Below are 14,625 nucleotides of genomic sequence, written 5' to 3' on the forward strand. Positions count from 1 at the left end.
TTTAAGGAAACTGTTTTTCATGGCCCGAAGGATACCAAAATTTGAAAAACTACAATTTAAAAAGACTGGCTTAATAAACTAAAGCCTTAGTTTATAAAAGGTGTTAAAATGGAAAATTCTTACTGCAAAAGAGTTTTACACTGATAGCTAACTGGTAACACTTTAAAGAATATTGTCAAGAGAAAACCCGCCAACCAGCGCAGCTCACGCTGCAGCCACCGCGTCACCGGGCTCGCGTTCTCCCCCCACATTCCGTTTCATTGTGACTTAACACTGGGCCTCGGGGTGTGAGGTGAGGGGGCGAGGGCTCTGGGAGCCGTGCTGTGAGGACACGCTTCGGGATGGTATGCCAGCCGGACAAGGCGTGACGGAAGGGGGTGACCTCTGAACCATCCGCACACACAGGAGACACGGCTGGGAGCACTTCCTGGCAGGGCTGGTCTGAATGGGGGCTGAGCGCCCTGGCGGCGGTGCGGGGATTCCCAGCCGTGTGTCTGGCATCAGACAGCCAGCATCCCGTCCTGTCTGCAGCGACCCACGCCCACGTGTCAGCTCTCCCCAGAGCACGGCAGGCTGGCGGGGCTCGGACACTGCAGCCGCAGCGCCTCCTCCTGGGCGCAAGTCCGTTCCAGGTTATCACTCCTTCCAACACATGATCTAAACGCGTATCTTTCCTCTTTATTGCTTCATTAATGGAGAGACATGTTTCCATCTGAGCAGACATTAAACAAATGAACATACATTCCCAGCGATCCCGTCTGTCCCTGGGCACTTCCAGACGAAGGCAGCGCATGAGTGACCCCCGCACACGTGCGCCTGCCTGGCCCGGGCCCCCTAGCCCCTGCGTGAGCTCCGGCGGGGCAGGCTGAGGGCCTGGCGCTGGCTGAGCCCCGGCTGAGACAGGCCTCCAGCGCCGCACAGAGAGCCGCACGAGGCCTGATGGCGTCTGTGCAGACAGAACACACAGCGGGCAGAGTGGTGCCGTCTGCAACACGTAATCTTGAAAAAACGTAGAACACAAACGGTTCCACTAATAGATCCCAAGGTCATTAAAAGTCTGCTGTGCAAACCTCAAGCTGAAAAATGTGTTCAGGGGGGTTACATGATTTTAAAAAATATAATGTAAAAATTAAGTTTTTCCCCTCACTGCAAATGGGAGAGGAACCAAGACAAGTTTTTACCCCGATCTGTACATTTGAAAAATAATTTATGTGTGTGGCACAGAGAAGGGAGCAGGGTGCCTGCAGCTCTGTAAACTGTGTGGTGGAGCGGCCGCCCGCGTCCACAGCCGCCCGCTGCGGCCAGGCAGACGGTCCCTGCGGGCGGCGGGCGGGCGGCCTCCACGGCTTCCCACTGGGCACCGCCAAGCCGTCTGCCAACCAGCCGGGACCCGCGTAGCTGCTGCCTGTGCCGGGAGTCGGGCGCGAGGAGGCATCAGTTGAGCAGCTGGCAGACGCCCTTGTGCAGGCAGCACAGGAAGTCCATGTAGGACGGGCCTCCGTCCAGCCCCTTGTCCTCCACCAGCAGCTGCCGGAATGCCATCTCCGGCTGCTCTCGCTGCTTCACGATCACCAGCTAGGAGACAGCACAGGCAGCGGTTACACACGTCACCAACCCACCGTGTCCACTGCGAGGCCTGGGGGACGTGGAAGTGCCATGTCCGACCAGGCGGGAAGCACCAGCAGAGGGCGGAGGGCCCGGCTTCCCGCGGCCCGGCCTGCAGTCCCGCACCCCCAGCCAAGGCGGGAAGGGACGCCCCCTTTGGCCAGGGGGGCCCGGCGCCCCCACACTGCCTCCTCGGCCTCCAGTCGTCCAGCAGGACAATTCGGTCAACACCGCTTGCTCGTTCCTCTTACCTGGCCGGGGCCCTGGCCTGTGAAAATGCTAATCCAACAGCAGCTGCTGCTGCTGCGTCAGGTCAGCAGGTCTGTGGGCAAGGACATGGACGTGCCCGGTCCCCGCTGTGGGCTGGGCTGGGAGGCGACCCACGGCAGCGTGGATCCCTGCGTCCCGGTGAGCCTGCAGTCAAGGCTCTTGTCTCACTTGGTTTGTGTCTACCTTCCCCCATGTGCCCAGGACTCAGCTGCGTCCACGACGGGTGGCGGCACGAGTCTGGCCCCCGTGCCACAGGCCAGGCAGAGCCGGGCAGGGAGACACTGGGCGGAGGACGGGAGGCTCCAGGTCTAGGACCTCATTGCTGGGGGACCTGGGGAGTCCGTGCTGCTCCCTTTGGGCATCGACTCTCCAGGCCCAGGACCTCCTGGGAGGCTGGCAGGTGAGGGAGCCCCTTCACGCTCACCTTCACCTCTGTGCCAGGAGCTGAGGGGGGCTCTGCATGGAGAGGGGTGGAGGGGGGCTCTGCATGGAGAGGGGCTGAGGGGGGCTCTGTGCGTGGAGGGGGCTGAGGGGGGCTCTGTGCGTGGAGAGGGGCTGAGGGGGGCTCTACATGGAGAGGAGCTGAGGGGGGCTCTGTGCGTGGAGGGGGCTGAGGGGGGCTCTGTGCGTGGAGGGGGCTGAGGGGGGCTCTACATGGAGAGGGGTGGAGGGGGGCTCTGCATGGGGAGGGGCTGAGGGGGGCTCTGTGCGTGGAGAGGGGCTGAGGGGGGCTCTACATGGAGAGGGGTGGAGGGGGGCTCTGTGCGTGGAGGGGGCTGAGGGGGGCTCTGTGCGTGGAGAGGGGCTGAGGGGGGCTCTGTGCGTGGAGGGGGCTGAGGGGGGCTCTGTGCGTGGAGGGGGCTGAGGGGGGCTCTGTGCGTGGAGGGGGCTGAGGGGGGCTCTGTGCGTGGAGGGGGCTGAGGGGGGCTCTGTGCGTGGAGGGGGCTGAGGGGGGCTCTGTGCGTGGAGAGGGGCTGAGGGGGGCTCTGTGCGTGGAGCGGGCTGAGGGGGCTCTGTGCGTGGAGGGGGCTGAGGGGGGCTCTGTGCGTGGAGAGGGGCTGAGGGGGGCTCTGTGCGTGGAGGGGGCTGAGGGGGGCTCTGTGCGTGGAGGGGGCTGAGGGGGGCTCTGTGCGTGGAGGGGGCTGAGGGGGGCTCTGTGCGTGGAGGGGGCTGAGGGGGCTCTGTGCGTGGAGGGGGCTGAGGGGGGCTCTGTGCGTGGAGAGGGGCTGAGGGGGGCTCTGTGCGTGGAGGGGGCTGAGGGGGGCTCTGTGCGTGGAGAGGGGCTGAGGGGGGCTCTGTGCGTGGAGGGGGCTGAGGGGGGCTCTGTGCGTGGAGAGGGGCTGAGGGGGGCTCTACATGGAGAGGGGCTGAGGGGGGCTCTGTGCGTGGAGGGGGCTGAGGGGGGCTGTGCATGGAGGGGGCTGAGGGGGGCTCTGTGCGTGGAGGGGGCTGAGGGGGGCTCTGTGCGTGGAGAGGGGCTGAGGGGGGCTCTGTGCGTGGAGGGGGCTGAGGGGGGCTCTGTGCGTGGAGAGGGGCTGAGGGGGGCTCTGTGCGTGGAGGGGGCTGAGGGGGGCTCTACATGGAGAGGGGCTGAGGGGGGCTCTGTGCGTGGAGGGGGCTGAGGGGGGCTCTACATGGAGAGGGGCTGAGGGGGGCTCTGTGCGTGGAGGGGGCTGAGGGGGGCTGTGCATGGAGGGGGCTGAGGGGGGCTCTGTGCGTGGAGGGGGCTGAGGGGGGCTCTGTGCGTGGAGGGGGCTGAGGGGGGCTCTACATGGAGAGGGGCTGAGGGGGGCTCTGTGTGTGTAGAGGGGCTGAGGGGGGCTCTGTGCGTGGAGGGGCTGAGGGGGGCTCTGTGCGTGGAGGGGCTGAGGGGGGCTCTGTGCGTGGAGGGGGCTGAGGGGGGCTCTGTGCGTGGAGAGGGGCTGAGGGGGGCTCTACATGGAGAGGGGCTGAGGGGGGCTCTGTGCGTGGAGGGGGCTGAGGGGGGCTCTACATGGAGAGGGGCTGAGGGGGGCTCTGTGCGTGGAGGGGGCTGAGGGGGGCTCTACATGGAGAGGGGCTGAGGGGGGCTCTGTGTGTGTAGAGGGGCTGAGGGGGGCTCTGTGCGTGGAGGGGCTGAGGGGGGCTCTCCCTCACTCTGCAGCCCTAGATTTTCAAGGTCTCTGTGCAGACAGGGCCCAGAACGGCCTGAGGAACCTCACAAACAGGTGCATTTGCAAGGGGCACATGGGAATCGCGGCTTCTTTAAGTGCTCGGGCTGTAATCATCTTATCCTGCAGCTGCTCATACTCTGCTCACATGTCACCTTCACCCGGATGTTTTACAGCCACAGCTGGCGGGGCTCCCTCGGGTGGAGCGGCGGGAGGCGCAGAGGAGGCGCTCCCCCGGGCGCAGGGCTCTGGAGGGATGGGGCCGCTTCTCTGGGGAAGCGGACGTGCAGCTGGGAGGGCGTCACCGCTGTGCGCTCTGACCCCAGCGCCTTCCACTGTGTCAGGAGACCCCCTTTGTCTACATCCCCAGGGGGTCAGTGTCCTGGCAGCAGCGCCTCAGGGTGGGGCTCCCCTGCCATCACTAGGTCTTGTCCTGAAACGGCACCCAAGCAGGCGCCGTGTGGAGTGAAACTGTTCTGGAAGGTTCTGTGTTCACCTGGCAGCTCTCCATGAGTTCACCGGCCTCCGGAAGCCGATGTCTGCCCGAGGGCACCTGGCCCAGCGCAGCGGCTGCTTGGACTGGCACCCACGTCAGGGATGTCAGGGACGCTGCCTGCAGTGCGGGGCGGGGGAGGGGGCTGCCGCCAGGTGAGCGCCCTGTCCCGCGGGACTGGCCGTCTCCGGAACCCCAGGAGGGGCCCTGGGCTGGGGAAGGAAGCCAGGTGGGGCTGGACCCAGCAGCAGGCACAAGCTCCCTGAATCAGAGGCCGCTGCAGCCCTTTCACTCAATCTCAAAAAAGGCCCGAAAGGGGCTTCGAAGGGCCAGACACTTCTCAGGCGTCAGAAACCTGAGGTCGTAAGGAAGCTGCCCGTGTTCTGCCCGAGGCTCTGAGCCAGCTGCCTGCGCTGACGGAAAGGCATTTCAGACTCTGCGGGGGCTTCCTGGGGACGGGGCGGGACGCCCACACAGGGCTGGCCAGGCAGTGGCCGTTCACTCACGTCTGTGTGGCTGGTGAGCAGGTGGACATCCTTAGAGGTGAGTGAGCTTCCTATCCCATAACTAGGACGTGCATTTAAAAAGTCTGTAATGAAATTCAGGGACTGAAGGAAGGAGGAGAGGAACCCGATTGCCTCACCTTCATCGAGTAGGGCCGCTTTCGCTGGAGAGCACCCACGATCGCCCGGAGCGTCTGGGAATGCGGGCTTCCCACCTCGGGCAGGACCGTCTAGGATTAAGCACATCAAGCAGACAAGTTAGTGTAATTTGTAACCTCTGTGTGGAAGCAGCAATGAGAGTATTAGAATATTGAAGTTAAAAACATCCTTCTACACCTCGTATTTCCCTATTGGCTTAGTTCATTTACCCAAATATCACAAACGTGAAACAACGCATTGAACAGCGCCTCATCCTGTGGGCACGCGGGCCAGCGGCTCTGCTCTGCCCGGGCCTCCTGGTCACCCAGCGGCTCTGCTCTGCCCGGGCCTCCTGGTCACCCAGCGGCTCTGCTCTGCCCGGGCCTCCTGGTCACCCAGCGGCTGCTTATGAAGAGAGCATCCTCTGGCCTCTAGCCGGGTGTGCGATCCCTGCGCGAGGCGTGTTTCCAGGCCACATCGTGAGTGGTCAGTGGCAGGACCCTGTGGCACCCCGAGGTCTGGAAACCGCCATCCGAGTACCACTGCTGCACATTAGGCCCAAACGCTGATTCCTGGGGGAGTGTGGCCCCCAGAGTCCCCTACATCTGGCTAATGGTCCACAGAACGCACAGCGGTGGGGATGTGAGCCCTGCCCAGTAAGACAGTAAATGCTGCCTGCTTCTCAGCAGAGCCCCCGAGCGGCATGCCACCCTGTGAGCTGGCGCTGAGCCACACATCCCAGCAGCCCCTCGGCCGCAGCCACACATCCCAGCAGCCCCCGGCCGTTCCCACAGGATGTAAAACAGAACTCGGTAGGTACAGTCACAGGCCTCTCCCACGTGTATTCACGGATGTTAAGGTGGAGGCTTTTATTCAACAGGTTACACATGGTGAGTGTACCCGCGTGCATGGCTCGAGGTGCCAGTTGCCTCTACAGAGAGAGCGACAGGCGGCGCTGTGTGCCTTTCTGAGGAGGCTGAGAGGAGGCAGTGGAGGAAGCAGGCCTGCCAGCTGCTGCGCTCTGTGGAGGATGGCGACTCACCCGCACGCTCCAGCAGAGCGGCACTGACAGCTACTGCGTCAGCGCACTGGCCGGTGGCTCAGTGGACAGAGCGTTGTCCTGCAGACCAAAGGGTCCCGGGTTCGATTCCGGTCAAGGGCACGTACCTTGTTGCAGGCTCTTCCCCCTCGCGCCCTGGTTGGGGCCATGCAGGAGGCAACCAATCAAACACATTGATGTTTCTCTCTGTCTTTCCCTCTCTCTTCCACTCTCTCTAAAAATCAATGGAAAAACATCCTCGGGTGAGGATTGAAATAAATAAAGACTTAAAAAAAAGTAGAGGCACTTCCTGTTTCATATCCTTGAGATTCATAGAGTTGTCTGCCTCCTGAATTTTTATCTTTATTAATTGCACTTTTCTTTTGAAATTGCATTTCTAATCATTCCTTAATTTCACCCCATGCAGATGTCTTACCATTTCTAAGTCTTCACGCTCATCTTAAGACCAGCCTCTGGATGGGATTCGGCCCCTTTAACGCCTGAAAGCCATGCTGACTCCTCCTCCCATCCTGCAGCGTCAGCCCCCCCCGCCCCCCGCCCCCCGCCCCCCAAGGTGCTGTGCACCTGCCCTCAGACCAGCAAGTGGGGACAGACTGGTTCTTCCGGAACCACCAGTCATCACAGAGGACAGCACAGCCGTCACAGCCAGGAGCTCACGGCAACGGTGTGAGCGAGGGTCCCAATAAACGGCCTCAGGCAGCGGCAACCGCTGCTCCTCCGCGTGCACCTTGAGGCCAGGGTGCTCCCTGCCACCCCCCGCCCCCCGCACAGGGGGCGCCATGTCTTGTGGAGCGTTCGCTTGCAGGGCGCTGAGCTGCGATGCCTGCAGCTGAGCGTGGGTGAGAGATGTCTGCCCCATTAGACGTGCAGTCAGCTCCAGCTGAGCCCGCAGCCCCAGAAGGGCCTCAGTGGCCGCCTTGGCCCCGCTGACCGGGGGCACCCGTGCCCAGGCCGCGGCGGACTCAGTGAGGTGCTGCCGTCAGTGCCTGCCAGGTGGGGAGGGCTCAGTGCCGCCGGCAGCTCTGCTCACGGCATGTTTTGTTCGTCTGTCTAATACTTTCCACCAACAACTTCACAGCAGCTAATCGTTATCAACCATTTCGTGTCAAAACACGGAATTCTCTCGTTCTTATACGGAACTACTCGCCCCGTTTTCTTGGTGACACGTGGTTGCACATGAACAAAAACACTCAGGACTTTGTGTAGAAACAACGAAAAGGTGCCCACCATGTCCGCGCTGACATGCGCCAGGGAGGGCACGTTGAATATGCCCTGGATGAGCTCGGGGGGGCTGCTGGCTCCCAGCCACAGGAACATGCGCAGCCCGTCGGCCAGGAGGAAGACGCCGTCTTCGGAAAGGCGGGCCTCCGAGCAGCGGACGGCGGCCGGCACCGCGGGGCTCGGGCTCTGGGTGACCGCCGTGTGCTGGGCAGACGGAGGCGAGAGTTAGAAACGCGTCCCCTCCCCTCCCTGCCTCTCCCCACCCTCCTCCTCTCTCTGCCTCTGCTCTCCTCCTGCCCCTCCCCTCCTGGGGGTGCTGTTCTTGTCCCTCAGAGCTCTGCTTTCTCTCATGGAGACCGTCCACCATCCGATTTTATCGGAAAAGCAGCTGTTGGCAGTAATTTACTTCTAACACTCTTGGTGACGGGAAGAATCGATAGCTTATTTCCAACCTCGCAGGCCTCTGACTGCACTGATGTGCCAGCCTGGGCTGGTGTGAGCCCGGATGAGAGAGAAGCTACCGCCGGCTCCCTCCTCCCCTCCCCTCCCCTCGGCTCTCCCAGCTGGAACTTGACCTTCACAGGACAGTGCAGGGCAGCCGAGGCGTCAGGGCCGGCTTCCGAGAAGCAGACCACCGCCCGGAGGTGGAGGGCGGTCCCTCACCACGCAGGCGCCCTCACACGCTGACCCGCCGGCCACGGCCTTTGGTCAGGCCGCTCAGCACGTGCCACGGGGTGTGACTGAGCCACGGACACGCCTGTGAGGCCCACGGCACACACAGCTGTCTAACACTCTCGGGGTCTCAGCACCGCCTCTCCACCCTCCCCACCTCAGAGATGCCGCTGCGGGAGGAGGAGAGTGACCGAGCAGCCAGGGCAGGGGCTCCGCCAGCCCCACCCCGAGCACGCACACGCCGGAGCCCCCCCGGCCCCGCCCCCGCGCCCGCCCCCGCCCCACGGGCACTCACTATGGGCAGGAGCTGCGGGTAGAAGAAGAGCTGCGAGTCGGCCACGCCCATGGTCATGACCAGCTGCCGCTGGAAGGCCCGCTCGTCCGTGGGGATGTCGGGCCGGCTGAGCAGCACGCAGCTCTTCAGCAGGGCGTTCATGTACACGGGCAGCACCTTCATGGAGTCCGGCAGGATGAGCTGCAGAGAGACGTTGCTTCAGACGCCCACCTTCTCCCGGCCCCGTTCACACCGCCCACCCTTCTTCCAGCCCCGTTCACACCATCCACCCTTCTCCCAGCCCCATTCACACTGCCCACCCTTCTCCCAGCCCCGTTCACACCATCCACCCTTCTCCCAGCTCCGTTCACACCATCCACCCTTCTCCCAGCCCCGTTCACACCATCCGCCCTTCTCCCAGCCCCATTCACACCATCCACCGTTCTCCAAGCTCCGTTCACACATGGCGGCAAGGAGCCGGCCAGGGCCTCTCCCACCGCCCTGCCCCTGCACAGCCACGGGCGAGGAAGCCCTGAGACAGCGTGCCGAGGGCGATGGCCATCTGCAAGCAAGTGTCTGGCTGTGAATTCCTGGCGTCTTCCCTTTCCAGCTTAACAGTGAGAAAGAATACCCGCCAGCAGACTCCATGCGGGGAGAGGGCCCTCAGGGCCTGCTGGGCTGGCCCTCCTTGTCCCCATCCCCCTTCCCTCCCCGTCTCGCATCCTGACCCAGCAACAGGGAAGGCGGGGACCCTCCCACCAGCTTCAGAGCAGCTGGGCGGCAGGGCTTCCCTCGTTCTCCCCTCGGAGCACCAGGCAGGCCAGGCACAGCGTTTCTCCGCTGTGAGATGTAACAGAACGAGTCTGCCTGCGATGGGAGCTCAGGAAGTCCTTTCCGTGTTGTCTGTAGTTACACGTCTGAACCGAGCCTGGGCCACACGACCCCAGGGGCACCTCCTTCCATTCCGCACCCTACGCACCTCTCTGGCCTCAGCCTCGGCCTCGGCCTGGCCCCGCAAGTCAGTGAAAGCAGTGCCCAGGCCCAGTGCCACCCAGTAAGGCCGGCTGTGTCAGGAGCAGGAATCTGGGTTCTAGTTAAACCGCAGGATCCAGGTGCTAGTGCTGTTACGTGTGGGTGGGGCTTCAGGTCCGCGCTCAGCACCCACTTTTGACAAAGAACAACCCAGAGAGTTTCCCATCTGCTGCTCACGGTCTCCTTTTAGCCCTCGTTCTCGGCTCAGAAATGTGGGTGCGGCTTGAGGAACGGCCCGGGTGTGACTGGCGGGAGGGAGTGGGGAGGAGAGGCGTGGGCATGGGGGCGGGAGGTTCTGCCTGGGGGGGTTGGGGCGGGGGGAGTGGAGACGCGGGTTATAAGGAAGCGTCTGAAACGTCCACGTGCTGTGTGCCGGCCAGGACATGCTTCACAGCCTCCCTGCCGTGAGCTTCTGAGACGTGAGGAGCTCCGACATTGATCCACCGCACCCACGTCATAGAGACAAAGGGCTCATCCCGCCTTCGCTGGTGTCAGCTCGTTAGTTCGCCTCCAAGTGCAGAGGCGCACAGTCCCCAGCACCGCGCCCTCGCAGGACGGGGAGCCGCGTGCCCCGTGCGGAGCTCCCAGGTCTCCTCGCTCGCACGCGCAGGCGCTGCCCACCCGAAGGCCCGCGCTCTCCGGCCACTAGGCTGGACGTCGGCCATTTGCTCCGCAGCCCCGTCCCGGTCTTGCAGGTCCCTGAGGCCTGCACTCCCCAAGCCTTCAGCACCCGGCGCGGTGCGGGCGAGGCGGCCCACGGCCGGGCGGCGCTCACCTGGCTGGCGGCGGACGGGCTGGCGCAGTTCTTGCGGTAACACGCCAGCATGTGCGAGGTCTGGTTGACCAGGATCTCCCGGATGAGCTTCAGGGGCTGGTGCAGAACCGCCTTGAAAGCTGTCGGCACAAACAGAGCGAGCGTGCGTTTAGCCCAGAAACGATCGCTTCTCACGGGACGGAAATCACCAACTGCCGTCCCCGCAGACCAGACAGGGACGAGCAGCCCATGAAGTGCCAGCCCCTTCGCTAGCGCCTCCTGACGCAGCGTGACGCCCGCCAGGGAGAACACGGCCACAGCACGAGGCCGGGACGTCCGACTTCCCCAGGACGCGACGTGGAACTCCGCACCCAGAGAGGAGGCGCCTGCGGACACCCTGGTTCCTGCGGCTGGAGGCTGTTTCTTCTAAACCCTGGTCAGCGTCTCCACTGGGATTGGGGGGGGGGGGGCGCTCACCCCCGGCCTCTGCGTTTCGCAGTCCCCGTGGTTTGCGCAGCGATCAGTGTGTCAGGGCCATCTTCACTGCTGGCTGCCCCCCCCCCCCCCCCCCCGTGCTTATAAATCCTGCGCTGACCCACAGAGGCTGCACCAGCACAGCGCCTGTCACTACGACTGCGCTAGCCACCAGGCTGACCGGTCACCGCCGCCTGCGGATTCACGGGTTCCACATCCGCGGATTCAACCAACCGTGGATGGAAAACTTAAAAAAAGCGACGCAGATGCTGGCATGGCCTGTGTAGTCCGGCCAGCGAGGCCGGGGCACAGGGCCAGCCTCGTCCTCACTGCCCAGCGAGGCAGCAGGGCTGTCCCACGGCATCTGCGCTGGACGGGGCCTCTGGACGGTCCCCCGAGGGGACTCAGGTCTACAGGGGTGTGTGCGGGTTGTCTGCCAGCACCCCGCCATCGGTGCCTCCACACGCGGGCCTCGAGCAGCCCCGGATTCGGTAGCCGGGAATCCGGGGGTCCAGAGGGCCCTGGCCTGGGCGAGGCGCGGCAAAGCTCACCTGACTTGGCGAAGAAGTTGATGAGGGCGTCGGTCTCGCAGCTCTTGTAGAGGTCGGCCAGCTGCGCGCTGCAGCTCAGGGCCAGGTTGTGGATGCGCAGCCTCCGCTGCCCGCCGATGGTGGTGTAGAGCACGGCGCACTGCGGGCGGGACAGGGAGGGCGCGAGCCCGCACCCAGCCGGCCTCGGGTTAGTCTGTGGCTGCAAGCCCTCTCCGCCCCCCAGGGTTTCCTCTGCGGCCCCCAAAGGAACGGCAGGTGCCCACGCCCTGGGCTGCCTGCAGGGCTTCAGGGAGAAGCCCACCCCGTAATCGGCTCACAGGGAGCTGCCGGCCTGAGTCTCCCCTCCATCCTCCGGCTCAGACCTCACGGCGGGACGGGAGAAGCCACGCCCCGTCCCGCGGCCTCCGCACCCCCTCCCTCAGAAACCTGCGCCCCATCCCGCGGCCCCCGCACCCCCTTCCCTCAGAAACCTGCGCCCCATCCCGCGGCCTCCGCACCCCTTCCCTCAGAAACCTGTGCCCCATCCCGCGGCCTCCGCACCCCTTCCCTCAGAAACCTGCACCCCGTCCCGCGGCCCCCGCACCCCCCCCCTCAGAAACCTGCGCTGGACGCTCAAGCCCAAGGGGTCGGCGAGCTGCAGAGGCGAGCAGCACCCTTTCCCAGAGGCCTGTGGTTTAGCGCAACTGTCAGGGAGCTCTTCCTCACGCGGGCAGCCTCTCCCCGTCTCTGAGGGTGACGCTGGGGTGCAAACGAGGACCCTGGGCATGCCTCCAGGGCGTCTAGTTGGTCCTGCTGACCCCCACGCCCACTCCCACTTATGCTTGCTCAGAACGCGGCGCCTGGCGTACGGCCGGGGCAAGAGACCCGGAGATGGAGTCCTGGCCTGGCCTGCTGATGCCCTGACACTGACCACGGCCCGTGGGCTCTCAGGCAGCGACGCGGTTGCCATGGATACAGACAACCGGGAGCATGGGAGTGCGGAGCAGGGGCGGTGCTACCTGCCGCCTCTGCCTCTGGGGAAAGAGCGGTCCGAGACCCGCCAGGGCCCGCCCCCGCCACCCCTGCGGGAGTGCAGGAGAGCTGGGATGAAAGCTGGCACCTGGATCAAGGCCCCGCTGTCCTCGCTGAGCTTGTCGTCGTGCTTGAACTCCACCGTCACCGCCTTGTCGCAGTCGATGGCCGCCATCTCCACGTCGGTCGTGTTGTTCATGACGATCCCACCGAAGAAGTCAGTGGCTCGGAAACCTGAGGACGAGGGAGAGGGAGACGTGGCTTCTCCGTATGTCACCGTTTTCCTCGCTGGCCTGTCAGGAACGTAGAGGAAACAACCTACCACAGAGACCCGAAGCCAGGGTGCAGGATAATACCTGTGCTCGTGCGGACCCGCATGATAGCGTCGAAGCCTATCTTCTTCTCAATGTCGTTCCTGAGGTCATTCAGAAACTGCCGGCTGTCCAAGTGCATCTGAGAAGACGAAGTGAGAGCCATGCCCACCAGATGGCAGTGAAGCACAGCAACTCGTTTTTAAAATCTTAATTCAAACCTACTTTATCCAGAAACCTTAGAAAGGGTTCTTAAAGCTTTTTTTAAAAATTTATTTTTATTGATTTCAGAGAGGAAGGGAGAGGGAGAGAGATAGAAACACCCATGATGAGAGAGAAGCATTGATCGGCTGCCTCCTGCACCCCTCTACTGGGGATTGAGCCCGCAACCCAGGCACGTGCCCTTGACCAGAATCGAACCCGGGACCCTTTAGCCCACAGGCTCTATCCATTGAGCCAAACTGACTAGGGCTCTTAAAACTTTCCCAACTTTATTTCATGCTCAGTCTTTGGTCTCACCGAGTCCTTTAACTAGTTCCTGATGTTAACAGGGGTAGGTGATTTAAGGTAACCATTGATGATAAATAAAAGCAGACGGTGACTAACATCTGTCGTTACGTTGGGGACGCTGGCGCCCACTCCACGTTCCCAGATGCAGGGCCATAAGTCAGAGGCCCTGACCCTCTGTCAGGCAGGGCAGGGGCTGATGTGATTATAAGTTTGGGGGGAGGAGCCGTGGGCACAGCTGCGCCTCTTCTGCACCCTCCTGGGGAGGCGGCGGCACATTCTGCCCTCAATATGGCCCGTTTCCAGGGCCCCGTGTCCCCAGGAGAAGGGCGCGCTGTGCCCGCCTGTGCCTGGTGTCCCGCCTGTGGCACGGGAGCCGGGTCTGTTACAGCACCGACACTCGCTCCTCTCCACTCTCAGAAGGGACGGGGTCATGAACTGACCCCCAAAATCGTAACAATTTAGAACAAATATGCTGTTACTTTTAAAACTGTCTAAATGCACAGAACAGAAAGGTCTTATTTCAAGTGTATTTTCCCCCCCGCGGGTGTTCAGCTCCCGGCTGCCCGAGCTCAGCGTCGCAGACACTCAGGCGTGGGGGGGGGGGGGGCGGGGAGGGGCACACCCATGGCTCTGAGCTCCCCTCTGTCGGCCCGGGCATCAGGCTGAAAGGCCGCAGAAACCCCGGGGAACACGTGGCTGCCTTACCTGGAAGTTGTTGTACTTGTACAGGGTCCCTCCCGTGAGCTGAGGCACGAGGCCCAAGGAGGCCACGTCCACGTACTGGCTGGGGAAGAGGAAGAGCGTCACGCAGCAGCCGTGGGCCACGCAGTCGCGGGCCAGCGAGTCGTAGACACTGGTTTGGGGCTGGAAAAGGATCTGCGGGAAGAGGCGCGGAAGCAGCGTGAGCCACAGCACGGCTGGCTTTCACTACGAATCCCTGTTGCCTTCTCACTGGACGTGTTTCCGTGGAAACGGAACCTGCTTCTGTGCGCAGCGAACTGCTGACGGGTGGGTGACAGCCATCAGCGCAGCGGCATGGCCGGCCGGCGGGGGAGGCGTGTGTCTGACACGCTGTGACCTCTGACCTTCCGACACGACCTGCGAAGCTGCTCCCCGCCCTCCCTCGTCCTGGACGAGGCCACAGGTCCTGGCTCGGCTGTCGTCCTGCCCACAGACCCCCCCTCCCCAGGCTGCGCATCGCGGACATGAGCAGAGCAGACTGTGTCCGCACAGGAGCAGCCCCTGTCCCTCTGCCTTTGCCCCCGTCTCCCCAGCTCCTCCGTCCTACAACCGTCCCGTCACCTGTCTCCTATGAAGACAGTCAGACCCCACTCAGTGTGGCTGCAGCTCACAGCAGTGTCTCCAGGACAGGACGCTTCCTCCGTGACTGCGACCCTCAGCCTCCTGCACCCCGAGAGCGGGCGGGGCCTCCCTTTCCTGCACGAGCGCCCGGGGCAGCTGGCACCCACCTTCTCCTTGTCCGTGTTGATCAGCTTCTTGTCGTCCCTGTTGCGCAGCTTCCCGGGGGCCTCGGCCGTGGGCAGGGAGGAGTGGAAGATGAGCAGCTTCCCGGAGCAGTCAGCGGCCTGCAACGGG

The 14,625-nt window shown here is 63.5% G+C and overlaps 1 protein-coding gene across 1 annotated transcript in view; it reads right to left on the reverse strand.

The window, feature by feature from the left end:
* Window positions 1-660: 660 nt before the first annotated feature.
* Window positions 661-14,625, reverse strand: part of SEC24D (SEC24 homolog D, COPII coat complex component) — a 70,372-nt gene continuing 56,407 nt past the window's right edge. The window contains exons 14-23 of the mRNA XM_059695567.1: window positions 14,499-14,615; window positions 13,735-13,905; window positions 12,565-12,661; window positions 12,297-12,442; window positions 11,198-11,336; window positions 10,194-10,312; window positions 8,408-8,587; window positions 7,447-7,644; window positions 5,162-5,251; window positions 661-1,575 (exon numbers count right to left, since the gene is read on the reverse strand). Coding sequence (XP_059551550.1) covers window positions 1,435-1,575; window positions 5,162-5,251; window positions 7,447-7,644; window positions 8,408-8,587; window positions 10,194-10,312; window positions 11,198-11,336; window positions 12,297-12,442; window positions 12,565-12,661; window positions 13,735-13,905; window positions 14,499-14,615 — 1,398 coding nt within the window. The 3' untranslated portion in view covers window positions 661-1,434. The remainder of the gene's footprint in view (window positions 1,576-5,161; window positions 5,252-7,446; window positions 7,645-8,407; window positions 8,588-10,193; window positions 10,313-11,197; window positions 11,337-12,296; window positions 12,443-12,564; window positions 12,662-13,734; window positions 13,906-14,498; window positions 14,616-14,625) is intronic.

Source organism: Myotis daubentonii, chromosome 5, assembly GCF_963259705.1.
Source record: "Myotis daubentonii chromosome 5, mMyoDau2.1, whole genome shotgun sequence".
In the NCBI taxonomy this organism is placed as follows: Eukaryota; Metazoa; Chordata; class Mammalia; order Chiroptera; family Vespertilionidae; genus Myotis; species Myotis daubentonii.